This window comes from Stegostoma tigrinum, chromosome 1 (assembly GCF_030684315.1).
Source record: "Stegostoma tigrinum isolate sSteTig4 chromosome 1, sSteTig4.hap1, whole genome shotgun sequence".
Classification (NCBI taxonomy): domain Eukaryota; kingdom Metazoa; phylum Chordata; class Chondrichthyes; order Orectolobiformes; family Stegostomatidae; genus Stegostoma; species Stegostoma tigrinum.
This window is the reverse complement of record NC_081354.1, coordinates 101,232,082-101,245,484: the sequence shown is the minus strand read 5'-3', so window position 1 is coordinate 101,245,484 and position 13,403 is coordinate 101,232,082. Positions and strand designations below refer to the sequence as shown.

The 13,403-nt window shown below is 37.4% G+C and overlaps 1 protein-coding gene across 5 annotated transcripts in view; it reads left to right on the top strand.

Annotated features, from left to right (window-relative positions):
* atp8a1 (ATPase phospholipid transporting 8A1) overlaps positions 1-13,403 on the top strand; it is a 348,145-nt gene that overhangs the window by 97,237 nt on the left and 237,505 nt on the right. For 2 of the 5 annotated variants that reach the window (XM_059647441.1, XM_059647433.1), the window contains exons 6-7: positions 1,600-1,640; positions 11,851-11,924. In XM_059647441.1, coding sequence (XP_059503424.1) covers positions 1,600-1,640; positions 11,851-11,924 — 115 coding nt within the window. Of the gene's footprint in view, positions 1-1,599; positions 1,641-7,192; positions 7,267-11,850; positions 11,925-13,202; positions 13,253-13,403 lie in introns of those variants that run through there. The other 3 variants (XM_059647431.1, XM_059647443.1, XM_059647435.1) reach the window with 3 other exon arrangements.

Sequence of the window (13,403 nt, the reverse complement as noted above, 5' to 3'; positions counted from 1 at the left end):
ATAAACCTCCTAGACACTTGGTGTCTAGGAAGTAACATCCCATGATGGCAGTCATCTGCCTCTGTGCTTTATCCAACTCTTCTCAAATTTCAATGCCTCCTTTAGTAGTCATTTCGTACCAGCCTCTGAAAAAAGTAAAACATTTATTTGATATTCCAACCTCACTTGTCTAAGTTTGAAATAACATAGTCACAAATTGTATGTCAAACACATTACTGTTTATTACTTACCAGTGCTGAGGGAATGCTGTACTATCAGTTTTCAAATTTCATTTAGTAGGAGGTCGTATAGGCTCTTGGCTCAACCTATATCACAATTTTTTTTGAACATGATCAGCTTGTTGATCTAATTTGTATGCTTTATCTATCTTTAAGTGGTTGCTGCACTTAAATGTGCGCTGTCACAGTGGCTTCATTTCAAAAACACTTCAATGAATGTGAAGTACTGTGGAATGTCCTGGGAGATGAAAGATCCTATATGGAATGCAAGTTTTGTTTTCTTCTTTCTGTTTATCATCATTGTAAATGGTTTCTTCATCAAATGTCACTCCACAAAATTCACGTGCTTGATTCCCGCTCTCAATTTAGATTGTGTTTCATCTGCCCTGTCCTTTTTTATTATATGGGAACCAGAATTGCACTAATAGGTATGGGTTGCACTGTATCAGTTCCTGAGATTTATGCCTGTTCTCCTTTTGCTATACAGCACAAATCCTTTTTGCACACTCCACTGCTGGTGGACTCTTCATTGATGGCATAAACATTCTATTTGTCAGTTTTCTGTTCCTTATGACACATTCTGCTGAATGATCACACTTACTTATGTTGTCACTAATACACATTGACTAGTGCTTCAATTTACTTCGATCTATGATTGGATTTCATTTATTTGCAGTCTTGCCTCCCAACTTTGAAATCTGTTACAAACACAGACTCTTTTGTGTTTACTTCCAAGTCACTAAAGGATTTTGTAAATATCAATGGTTGCAACACTGAATTTCTGAGGCATCTTATATATTGTTACCCCATATCAAATGATGCTTTGTTTTATCTGTTTCAGCTTCTTTATGATTCAGTTCAGAAGTGCCCTTATCTTTGCTATGCTTCCCAATATAATGAGTTGTCTCCTGTGTGCTTTTGCATCAATAGCTTTGCTGAAACAAAATAAAAGCGCTCATTGCACTCTCTCTTCATAAGGCTTATTACGTCCCCTAAGAACTCCTAAATTCGTCCGGTGTGATCTATCTTTAAAGCCATTACAGTATATAACAGATGGATTTTTTTTTTCTCCCAAAGCATTCCCATTCTTAACAGGCATTACTAATTTTAGGGAAGTTTGATCATTATATATTTTAAAACTATAGAATGCTATATCTAACAGTATTGTGAGCTTAACTGCGTACTTAGCTCTTCTATTAGAATTTAAGTATGGTATTTCACAATGTTGATTGCAACTCAGTTTCAAATAATTGAGTTCAGTCAAAATTTATGTTAAGTAGAGCAGCTTCTTAATTTTTATACCTTTTTTGTTTTTGACTTATTTCAAATTTAGTTAAGAGTCAGTGCCTATTTTTAATTCTAAAATGTATTTCATCCATAGTGCTGAGAAATCGTGCTTGGGAAATTGTCCATTGGGAAAAGGTATGAAATATTGTTCCATCTTAGTCAAAGAAATAAAGTCCGATCAAATCAACAGAAATGTTTATCTGCTGTGTAATCTAAGTGAACTATGATGCTGATCATTTCTCTAACAATAGTACAAAATGTATTCTAAGCTAATGGATGATGTCAATATGCTCACTGGGGACACCACAAAATATTCAAAGTGAAGTAGTTGAATGAATTGGTTCAAATATGTATTCAGCTTATGTTTATGTTCCTTTGATAAGTTTATGAGAACAGTATAAAGAAAAATCCAAAATCCACTCCTGCTGTCTTCTAGTTTGCCTAATTGAGAAGCACGGAACGAAATTTGTACATGAACTGAGACAAAAGACATATAGTGAAGAATATCTGGCTTCCCTCCTATTCATGGTGTTTTTTGAGAAAGCCTGCAAAGCAGTTTAATTGACATCAGTCAAATTCTGTTTAGGTGATGAAGTTACTATTAGTTTGATTACGATAGGTGAGAAATAAGTTGAACGTAGCTGATGACCAAAGCAGAAAGGAATATTTCTGCTGATTTGAAAATGGGCCATAACTGCAGTTGTTTGGATTCTTTTATCATGTACAAATGAATACCACTCTGTTTGCTTGAGGTGAATTTTTCTTACATTTTAAAATTTTCTTGAGTCAATTAGACCATGAATATTGGGTATGGCCTTTTTCTCTGAGCATGTTGACTTAAAATTAGCCTAATCTTCCAACAGAGCAAACGTTAATCTATGTTTGAATGTTTGGGGCAAAAAATGGCTTTTATTTGTCCTCATTCCAGTTTTCCTTAGTAAATTAGAGTGATGCCTGGAATAATGTTTAATCAGAACAATTGGATTTAACATTTATGCAATAAAGCAGGAAAATCTTGGGTTCTGATACTTTTTTGAAAAAAATCAGATGGAAAAGTGCCATTTGATTTGTCACCTTTCCAAAACTATTATGCCTATATATGATCATTACAGGAATTTTCTTTTTACCTACTTATTGTACAACAATGTGTTTTTGAAAGAATTACATGCTTATGTGGCACCACTGCATAAGTCTCTAGCTTTATATTGTTGCTGTTTTTAAGCTCAGCGATGTTTTAAAATCTGTTCTGAAGCTGCACATATCACTGCACCAGACTGCAGGCACAATGAAATTTTATTGATATGTCAGTGGGAGAGTTCTGAAATATTTTCTGTCATCTGTGAACTTGTAGAATTTTTTTAAAAAATCAGACTACTTGAATTTAATGGTTCCAGAAATGATCTTTTCTTCTGTGTTCAAGGGATAGGCTTCATTTTCCTTAAATTATTTTTTAAAAAATCTCAAATCTCTTTCCACATTGAAATGTGTAGTTATAAAGTTGTAAATCAGTCAGTGGATGGCTTTTATTTTGTGGTCAGTGATGAAGGAAGGGTATCCACTTACAAAGTTCTAGCACTCTTTATGGCATGAATTTCTCCTTTCCTAACAACAGTTTAATTCTGACATCATGTCACTGTGTACAGCAGCACTGATATCCACAAGAGGATAAGCAGCCAATCCCAGTGGGGGGATAAAACATCACCTTCAGAAAAGCAGGAAGTTAAAAACATTTAATTTTCTTAAATTTTAATTTGGATGTTGATAAATGTGTGATACTGTCATGGATGCTACAGTAAAAGTAAAATAAAAACTTTCAAAAATGATTTTTAAAAATGGAAATTTTGGTCTCTTGGAGAAGTTTGACATTTCACAAAGGACAAAAAGCTTCTCAGGACCAGCAAGTGTGTTTAGCAGTAATAATGAAGTTGGTGTATCACAAAAATCCAGTGATAATCTCATACAAATACTTTCCTTCAGGTCTTTTGCAATGAGGTGAACAGTATGAGAATGAAAGCCCTTGTCAATTTGTGATTTGAGGGGAGATAGTCTGTTTGGATCTCTGTCTCATGCAATGGAAGAGGAACCTGTAGGTTTCCACATTATTCTGTGCAGGTGCAAACCCCCAAAGTTGCCATCAGTTTCAGTCGACTGATGACAGTGCATGTTGTCAGTACAACAGTCATTACCCTAGCATGATTTGGATCATGGTAATGCATGGGATTTTGATGGATGTTGCGGTTTCAGTCATAAATCAGCCAGAAAAATATTGAACCTACATGCAAAAAAGCACTTTTTTGTGTGTGTATGCTAGGGGGAAGGGGATTTAGAGATTGTGGGTGTAGGGGTGCGGCTGCAGTTTAGTGGGCACGAGAATGCATGTGTGGGGAGCAGATTCTTAGAAAGAAATGTATGATCAGAATTAGCTTCAATTAATTGCATCATGCTACTGTTGCTGTTTCTGTTTTGGGGAAAAAAGAACGCTTTCTCTCCTGCTGCAGAAGATTTCATGGCACATCTGAAAATGTAGCTTATCTCCCACGATCAAGTATAGTGCTCACCTACTAAGGCAATATAACATGAATTTAACCCTCAACTCCCATCCCAATTAGCTGCTCAGTTTCTTCAGTCTATTCAACCATAAAATTATTATACCAAAGACCTGACTGGGCACATGCTTAAAATGTTACTGGTAAAGCTAAATTAATTCAAAAGCTTAATATCACATAGCCAAAGAAAATAAAACATTTTTATATTCAGTAAATCCTCTTTGATGTAGTTGTTTGCTTTTCTGTGATTTCATTTAAAGAAATAATCTACTTGTTTAAGGCCCAAGCAATGCTTTTATGATCTCTCTTTATAATTAACAACAAATGCAAGTCATTTCAGTCTAATGAACTAAGATTGTAAAAGTCTATTTAGCCACTTAGCACCTTAACTTCAGACCCCCACACAAACTTTTTATCAAAATTAAAACTGTGTTTTTGTTGGCATGCTGCTTGCATTGTGCTCCAGAACTAGCTATGCCACAACAATGTCACCCGAAGGTTACAGGAACAGCAACTCGTATTCTGCTTGGGAACCCTGCAGCCCGATAGTATCAATGTGGATTTCACAAGCTTAAAAATCACCCCTCCCCTACTGCATCCCAAAACCAGCCCAGCTCGTCCCCGCCTCCCTATCCTGTTCTTCCTCTCACCTATCACCACCTCCCACCTCAAGCCACATCCCCATTTCATACCTACTAACTTCATCCCGCTCCCTTGACCTGTTCGTTCACCCCGGACTGACCTATCCCCTCCCTACCTCCCCACCTACACTCACCTCTACTGGCTCCATCCCCGCCTCTTTAACTTGTCTGCCTCCTCTCCACCTATCTTCTCTATCCATCTTCGATCCGCCTCCCCCTCGCTCCCTATTTATTTTCGATTCCCCCTCCCCTTTTTCTGATGAAGGGCCTAGGCCCAAAACGTCAGATTTTGTGCTCCTAAAATGCTGCTTGGCCTGCTGTGTTCATCCAGCTCCACACTTTGTTATCTCAATTTCTCTGGCCAAACTGTTTCAGTACAGATACTGGAACAGCATCTCCTAATTGGATGGAAATCTAACAATATGTGTTGTCTGCAAAGTGTACAAATCCAATCTAGACAACCTGTACCTCATCAACTTAGATCTAACCATTTATACAGTGATTGAGGGTGTCATCAATAGTGCTATCAAAGGTCACTTATTCATGTCTGTTGACATTCACTTTGGATTACTTGGCTCCAGATCTCATCACAGCCTTTGTCCAACATAGACAAAAGTGATTGTTTTTAGTAATTAGGAGAAAGTGGCTATCCTTGACATCAAGGCAGCATTGGATTTTTTTTTGAAAAGTAACATTAAGGAGTCCTGATAAAATTGCAAATAGAGGCAATTGGGGGGAAAAAAAATCTGCATTGGTTTGCAAAAAGAGAATGGTTTTGGTTGTTGGCACCCAACAATATTCAACAAGACATCAGTGCAGAAATTCCATAATGTAGCGCTGTAGGCTCAACCACTGCATCATTAATAACCAATCCTTCACTCTAAGGTCAAAAGTTTGTTCGGTGTTCAGTTCCATTTCTAACTCCTCCTAATAGTGAAGCAGTCTGTGCTTGCATGTAGCAAAACCTTTATAACATTCAGGTTGGGCTAATAAATGGCATATTCAAGTGCTCTGCAATGGCCTTTTCCAACAGGAAAGATTCTAACCACCTTTCCTTGACATTGAAAGGCATCACTATTGTTGAATCCCCTGTCATCAACATCCTTGGGGTCACCCTTGACCAGAAATTGAAATGAACTGAACTGCTCATATAAATACTGGACAGCAATAGCAGTTTAGAGGTTGGGTGTTCTGTAATGTGTAGTTCACTATTAAGTATTAAGTTAGAATAAGTTGGAGTACATTCTATTTTTTTTTTAATAAATCCGGCTCTGGTGAAAAATCAGGAAGTTCACCCAATTCCAGAAAAAGTGTTCTGCCTGAATGAAACCCTGACGCCACTTTTTCCACAAATGGGGCTTCCTTGTATTCTATTTGCATGATGCATTACAACAGCTGTGCAAGCTAATGTGCCATAAACTTGCAATGTTTAATAGATCAAAGGACTACAGGAACATGAATATGAGAACACTGCCACTTGTAAATTTCCCTGTAAGTTACATGCCATTCATCTTAGAAGTATATTGTCATTCCTGCTCTGTCATTCAGGCAAAACTTTTTGGTTCACCCTACTTCACAGCATTGTGAAAGTACTTTGACCATTTGGGCTGCAATTTCAGTAGCCAGCTCAACATCACCACTTTATGGATGCTTAGAGATGAACAATAAATGCTCTTCTTGTTATGAAGTTCACTAGATGAATGAATTAGTCCCAACTCTGTTCAGTGTACCTTGAAAAAAATACCCTTTTACCCCAGAACTAATTCCAATGCGCCATGAACCTGGTTTTCCCAGGTTGCACATTCATTCAGCCTAATGTTAACCTAATGTTTGTTGCATAATAACTTAGTGCCAATAATAAAACAATGTTTAATGAAGAATTTATATGATAGTCTCCTTTTCTCACTCCATCCCAACCTCCTGAATCTCTGACTGCTAGACATCAGCCCTTCTGTTTCCTATTTTCGTGACTCCTGTACAGCGTAACCTCTGAGCATTTCTTCCTCAAAATAGACCAGTAGATTGGCGGAGAATGCATACCTACTGATTGCTTCTAGATAATTCTTTTGTTTGCATTTGTGATGTGGACAGGATTGATGCCACCATTGTTAAATGAAATATATTAATGAATATTCACAATTGGTATAAAAGAGAGCTTCATGATCAGGAGAAAGCAATCATGAACCATAAACCTTAGCTTAGACGAGTTGGATCAAGTGGCCTATTTCTCTTGTATATACAACACAAATGAAGAAAAATGCACAATGAAAATTTAACCTGGAAAATTCTATCAGTATTACTGTTTTTAAGATGATTTATGTGGTATGTGTTTTAATATATTTCAGAACTCCTCTGTTGATATGTCCTAATCCCTAAAATTTATGAATAGAACTTTAGTAGAACCATTGTGAGATACTGTTGAACTTAATGAAATTTCATTCAGTTTATTGCACCATTCAAAGATACTAGCTTTGATCACTTAATAGTTTCTTTCTTGCAGGTAGAGGTTGGCGATATAGTTAAAATAAATTGCACAGAATTCATACCTGCTGATACTGTACTACTCACATCAAGGTAGAGATGCCTGCTGATGCTTGTGTAGAGGATGGCCCACTCTACCTCCTGCACTGTCCCAGTGCTGCTCCAAGAAAATGGGATCAAAGGCAAAATGGAATGAAATCAAGCATTTCTCATTTACTGTTTAGAATTCCTGTTCCTCATAATGAATGTCAGGTTTTAGTGGAAGTTGTCCTGTATGATGCATATCATTTTTAAAAATTATTTTCACAATTACAAAGCCCTCAGTGGGTTTAAACTATCGTGTATTTTTCTCAGCTTTCCAAATCCTAAATTGAACATGTCAACACAGTAGTGGAGCCTATTTAGTAATAAAACCATGTTTTTGTGTTAGTTATGAACAACCTTGGTAATTCCAGATCTTTTTGACAGAATTCTCGAAAAGATGCACTAGGTTCTGGAGTTTCAGCAGGCCTTGTTTGGGCTCCAGATTTTATTCCTGATGTCAGAGGGAACAGGGATTCCATATGCTGTATGATTCCACTTTTCCATCCATAGTGAGAACTGGAGTATGGATGCATGTGGGATGAAATGGATTGTCCTTTACAAGTTGCAAGGATGTTTTGCAAAACTTTTATAACTCACTAGTTATGCCTCACTGTAGCTGTTTGTTCATTTCTAGGCCAAAAAAAGACTTGGGAACCAATGACGAAATCTTTAGAAAAGGCACAGAAGAATTTTACCAGAATAATATCAGGAATGAGGAACTTGGTTATGTTGAGTCATTAAATAATATAAAATTAAGGCTCAAGAGAGACTTAATGGAAGCCTTCAAAATTAATCGTATTAGAACATAGAACATAGAACAGTACAGCACAGAACAGGCCCTTCAGCCCACAATGTTGTGCCGACCATTGATCCTCATGTATGCACCCTCAAATTTCTGTGACCATATACATGTCCAGCAGTCTCTTAAATGACCCCAATGACCTTGCTTCCACAACTGCTGCTGGCAACGCATTCCATGCTCTCACAACTCTCTGCGTAAAGAACCTGCCTCTGACATCCCCTCTATACTTTCCACCAACCAGCTTAAAACTATGACCCCTCGTGCTAGCCATTTCTGCCCTGGGAAATAGTCTCTGGCTATCAACTCTATCTATGCCTCTCATTATCTTGTATACCTCAATTAGGTCCCCTCTCCTCCTCCTTTTCTCCAATGAAAAGAGACCGAGCTCAGTCAACCTCTCTTCATAAGATAAGCCCTCCAGTCCAGGCAGCATCCTGGTAAACCTCCTCTGAACCCTCTCCAAAGCATCCACATCTTTCCTATAATAGGGCGCCCAGAACTGGACGCAGTATTCCAAGTGCGGTCTAACCAAAGTTTTATAGAGCTGCAACAAGATCTCACGACTCTTAAACTCAATCCCCCTGTTAATGAAAGCCAAAACACCATATGCTTTCTTAACAACCCTGTCCACTTGGGTGGCCATTTTAAGGGATCTATGTATCTGCACACCAAGATCCCTCTGTTCCTCCACACTGCCGAGAATCCTATCCTTAATCCTGTACTCGGCTTTCAAATTCGACCTTCCAAAATGCATCACCTCGCATTTATCCAGGTTGAACTCCATCTGCCACCTCTCAGCCCATCTCTGCATCCTGTCAATGTCCCGCTGCAGCCTACAACAGCCCTCTACACTGTCAACGACACCTCCGACCTTTGTGTCGTCTGCAAACTTGCTGACCCACCCTTCAATCCCCTCGTCCAAGTCATTAATAAAAATTACAAACAGTAGAGGCCCAAGGACAGAGCCCTGTGGAACTCCACTCACCACTGACTTCCAGGCAGAATATTTTCCTTCTACTACCACTCGCTGTCTTCTGTTGGCCAGCCAATTCTGTATCCAAGCAGCTAAGTTCCCCTGTATCCTATTCCTCCTGACCTTCTGAATGAGCCTACCATGGGGAACCTTATCAAATGCCTTACTGAAGTCCATATACACCACATCCACAGCTCGACCCTCATCAACTTTTCTAGTCACATCCTCAAAAAACTCGATAAGGTTTGTAAGGCATGACCTACCCCTCTCAAAGCCGTGTTGACTGTATTTGATCGAGCCATGCTCTTCCAGATGGTCATAAATCTTATCCCTCAGAATCCTTTCTAACACCTTGCAGACGACAGACGTGAGACTTACCGGTCTATAATTGCCGGGGATTTCCCTATTTCCTTTCTTGAAGAGAGGAATTACATTTGCCTCTCTCCAGTCCTCGGGTACGACTCCAGTGGAGAGCGAGGATGCAAAGATCTTCGCAAGTGGCGAAGCAATTGCATTTCTCGCTTCCCAAAGCAGCCGAGGACAAATCTGGTCCGGGCCTGGCGACTTGTCAATCTTAATGTTTGACAAAATTTTCAGCACATCAGCTTCGTCTATCTCTATCCATTCCAGCATGCACACCTGCTCTTCAAAGGTTTCATTCACTACAAAGTTGGTTTCTTTCGTAAAGACAGAAGCAAAAAACTCATTTAGGGCTTCCCCTACCTCCTCAGGCTCCACACACAAGTTCCCTATGCTATCCCTGATCGGCCCTACTCTTTCTTTGACCATTCTCTTATTCCTCACGTAAGTGTAATTTAATAAAGTAATTAAGGAAAATCCAATATATTGATCACCCAAGGGCATAAATTTAAGTTAATTTGCTGAAAAATAAAAGGGGTGAATTTCTAATGTAACAAATTATGATCTTAAATGCATTGCTTAAAAAGAAAGTTGAAGCAGGTTTAATAATCTTCAACAAGAAATTGGAGAAATGTTCGTAATGGAAGATGTTTTATGGAATGAACAAAGAGGAAGAATAGGTCAAATTGAATCAAAGATCTGGGACAAACATGAAATGGCAGAATGGCCTCTTTCTGTGCCATAGGATTGTGAGTGGGTTCCAAAAGAGGAGAAGAAAATATGGCGTAGAGTAAGTAAGCCCCCAAAGAGTAAAGCTTTCTTTTTATTGTCAGTTCCCTAGCAGAAGGAGCAGAAACATTCTTTTGGAAAGTGCAGAATTTCCAGCCTGTGGCCAATAGATGCTGAGGTGCTCACTGAATCCTTGCAAGTAATGCTTCCTCCCGCTGAGTGCACAGACTCAGAAATTTCTAGCCTGGAGGTTATTTGGCCCAACATGTCTGTGCCAGCCAATAAAGATCAGACTACGCTAATCCTATTTCCAACTCTTGGCCATAACCATAGAGGATCTGGCAATGCAGGTACAATGCTAAATGTTAATTAAATGTTATGAGAGCTTCTGACTTAACTGTCCTTTTGAGGCAGTGAGTTTCAGAGTCCCCCATCCAGGTGGAAAACCTCAAAACTTTCCTCTTAAAACTTTACTCTTTAGTTTAAATTTATGCCCCCTGTTATTATCTCCTCTACCAATGGAAAATGTGCCCTTCTCTAAGGTCACTTCATTTATTTATTAGCCATAGTTGGCATTGCAGTATATAATAGTTTTTAATTATTTGAAAAGAGCTGCCACAATATGTTGTACTTACATTATTTTGAAACAGTTGTATGTTTAAGTTATCTCATTGCAAATGGCTGTTTACTTTTTAGGGAGATCTTTTATTTGGTTATTTATGCACCCAGCTTAAACTAAATTAAGGCTGAATTCCAAAAGTTGTTTTTTAAAAAAATGCACTACTATTTATAGTGAAGAATATGGAACTCAAAAATTGAGTTTTCACAAAATTCAACTTAGTGCCCATAGTTATTTTTTTGCAGAACCATTTTCTTGGAGACTCTTTCTTTGAGACCTTTTTAGATGTTTTGTTTTGCAAAATCCATTTTCTGTTCCAGTCACACAAGACCTACATTTTCTCCATAAGTAAAAACTGAAAATACTGTGCATTTTCATTTAGCAGTAGCAGAGCTTCAGTTAAGCACAGCACTTGCTCTCAATTGCTGTTCTGCCTTAAAATCATAATTAAAAGATTAATTTTGTTGTCAATGTGTTTATATTTGATCGAAAACCAAGACACTGAACTACCAATGTAACAGTGAGATGGAGATTTTTTGATTAACATGAGGTTTGAAATTAATTTCAACATTTTTTTCATACACTGGTGTGTCCAGTTGTGGAGCTTGGCTGGCTAACTATTATTGAATGTTGCCAACTCTTTACAAACCAGTACTTCAAAATCACCAGAATCCATCAAATTAATATTTTTTTGACTATTTGAATTTTAAGTTTTTCAGAGCATTTAAATTGCTGTACTGAGTTCATTTACTCTGCTTTCCAAAACAAATTTGGTGGAATTTAAAAGGAAAATTTAGTTCTGTAAAATTTTAGTTATTAAAAAAAGTTCCTGTTATAAATATTCATTGTGTACAGATCCTTCTGCACATGGCACTTTTAAAACACACTGACTAATCCTTGGATGTTATGGTTGCATCTGACATGAACAAAATGGATTTTGCAAAATTATATAGCAAAGAAATTTTAATTGTTTTTTTTAATTTTCTGTATAACCAATCAATTTGCTTTTTGACTTTCTCCCATTAAATTTTCCATCGTTACCTTATTCCTTCCCATTAATTTTGTCTTTGTGTGTACGTCCTAACCCTCTATCTGCTGGGATTAATATAGGTGGCAGTGGGGGAGATTGTGAAGGTGACCAATGGGGAACATCTCCCAGCTGACCTCGTCATTCTGTCGTCAAGGTCAGATTTGATTTAGGGAATATAATACTGTAGCATTTAAAGCAGCAGTGGGTCCTCAAAAGCAGCCCAAAGTGGCCATTTGTAATTCTTCTTCAAATGTACTTCAATCCACATTGTGTATCAGATTCCTGCATAAATTTTGATTACTGACAGAAATGACCTTATTTGGTGGTGTTGCCAGAAGGACCAGGGATTAAAAAAAGAAAAAAAATGCTCCTTGTCTCTAATACAATGTAACTTGCTCGCTGACTGAGATGGTATGAAAGTTTGTCCTTAGACTTCCTCTAGTTCTATTGCCTACAAAATTCTCAAGTGTACAAAGGCAAGCCCCTCCAGCTTTCTATAATTCCTGCTTTTGGAAACTATCTGGTCTCTGTTTGCCTCTCTGTGGCAGCGTAGTTGAGATTAAAAACGTTTCTTATAGTATCTCTCTGTAATTCTGTAGTGCAGTAAATTGCAGTTGCAATAGATAGTAATGCACCCAAATAATTTTCATTGCACTGAGATGTCACAATAATCTAAATCTTGACACAGACCTGTCAGAACAAAATGTTACGTAAATGTATTTTCCAAACTGAATTTTATTAAATAAAAATATCTAAATATCTATGTCTAAGATAAATAATTCACTAATATCTCTTATCCAAAATACTCAATAGTATTTTAATTTTGTAACACCAAAGTTGAATGTAGTTATGTTTAATTATTGCTTAATATACAGAGGACAATGCATTGAAGAGGTAATAGATGAACTGATAGTGATACTATGAAAAGAAATACTAATTCTAGAAATGAAGTAGGCTATGTCAAAATGATTACTTGCAGAAATCCAGCTGCTACTACTTACCCTGTAAAGCAAAATATTTTGAGGCTATTTACGTCTTGTAATTTAAAGCTGAAGCAAAATTCACATTTCTGAAAATTTAATTTCATCCATTTCAGCTGTTTTTGGAGAAACCCTGTTAAATAACACATTTCCCAGTGGGTTTTATAAACCCACTAGAGGACCCACTGTACTTTTCTGAATGTTCTCTTTTGCATGTTATTGAATCTATAACTTCTCACTTTTTGTATTTTGTGACAAGCTGCATGTTGCTGTGGCAAATATAACTACTACAGTACTGCAATTGCACTTAAGGGTGTAGCATACTAATCAGGAAGCTTGCTGCACAGTTCTATTTTTCTGACTTCTATCTGTTAACTGTTTTGTAGCTTCATTGCTGTGTAAACTGATGTGCTTTTATGAAATGTATTTCTGATTGTTTTACATATACTATTTTGCCTTTTTGGATGATGCTTTCCCTGTCCCACTCCCTTTTGGTTAACAGGTACACAAAATCTTTTCTTGCAAATGTAACATATGCATGAGCTATTATCCTTTTTGCAGTATGCACATGTTCCCAGGGCACATCTTTCTGAATAATCAAAGAACTGATCCTTCAGTGTTATTGGTTGTTTTCATAATTTTAATGAAATTAT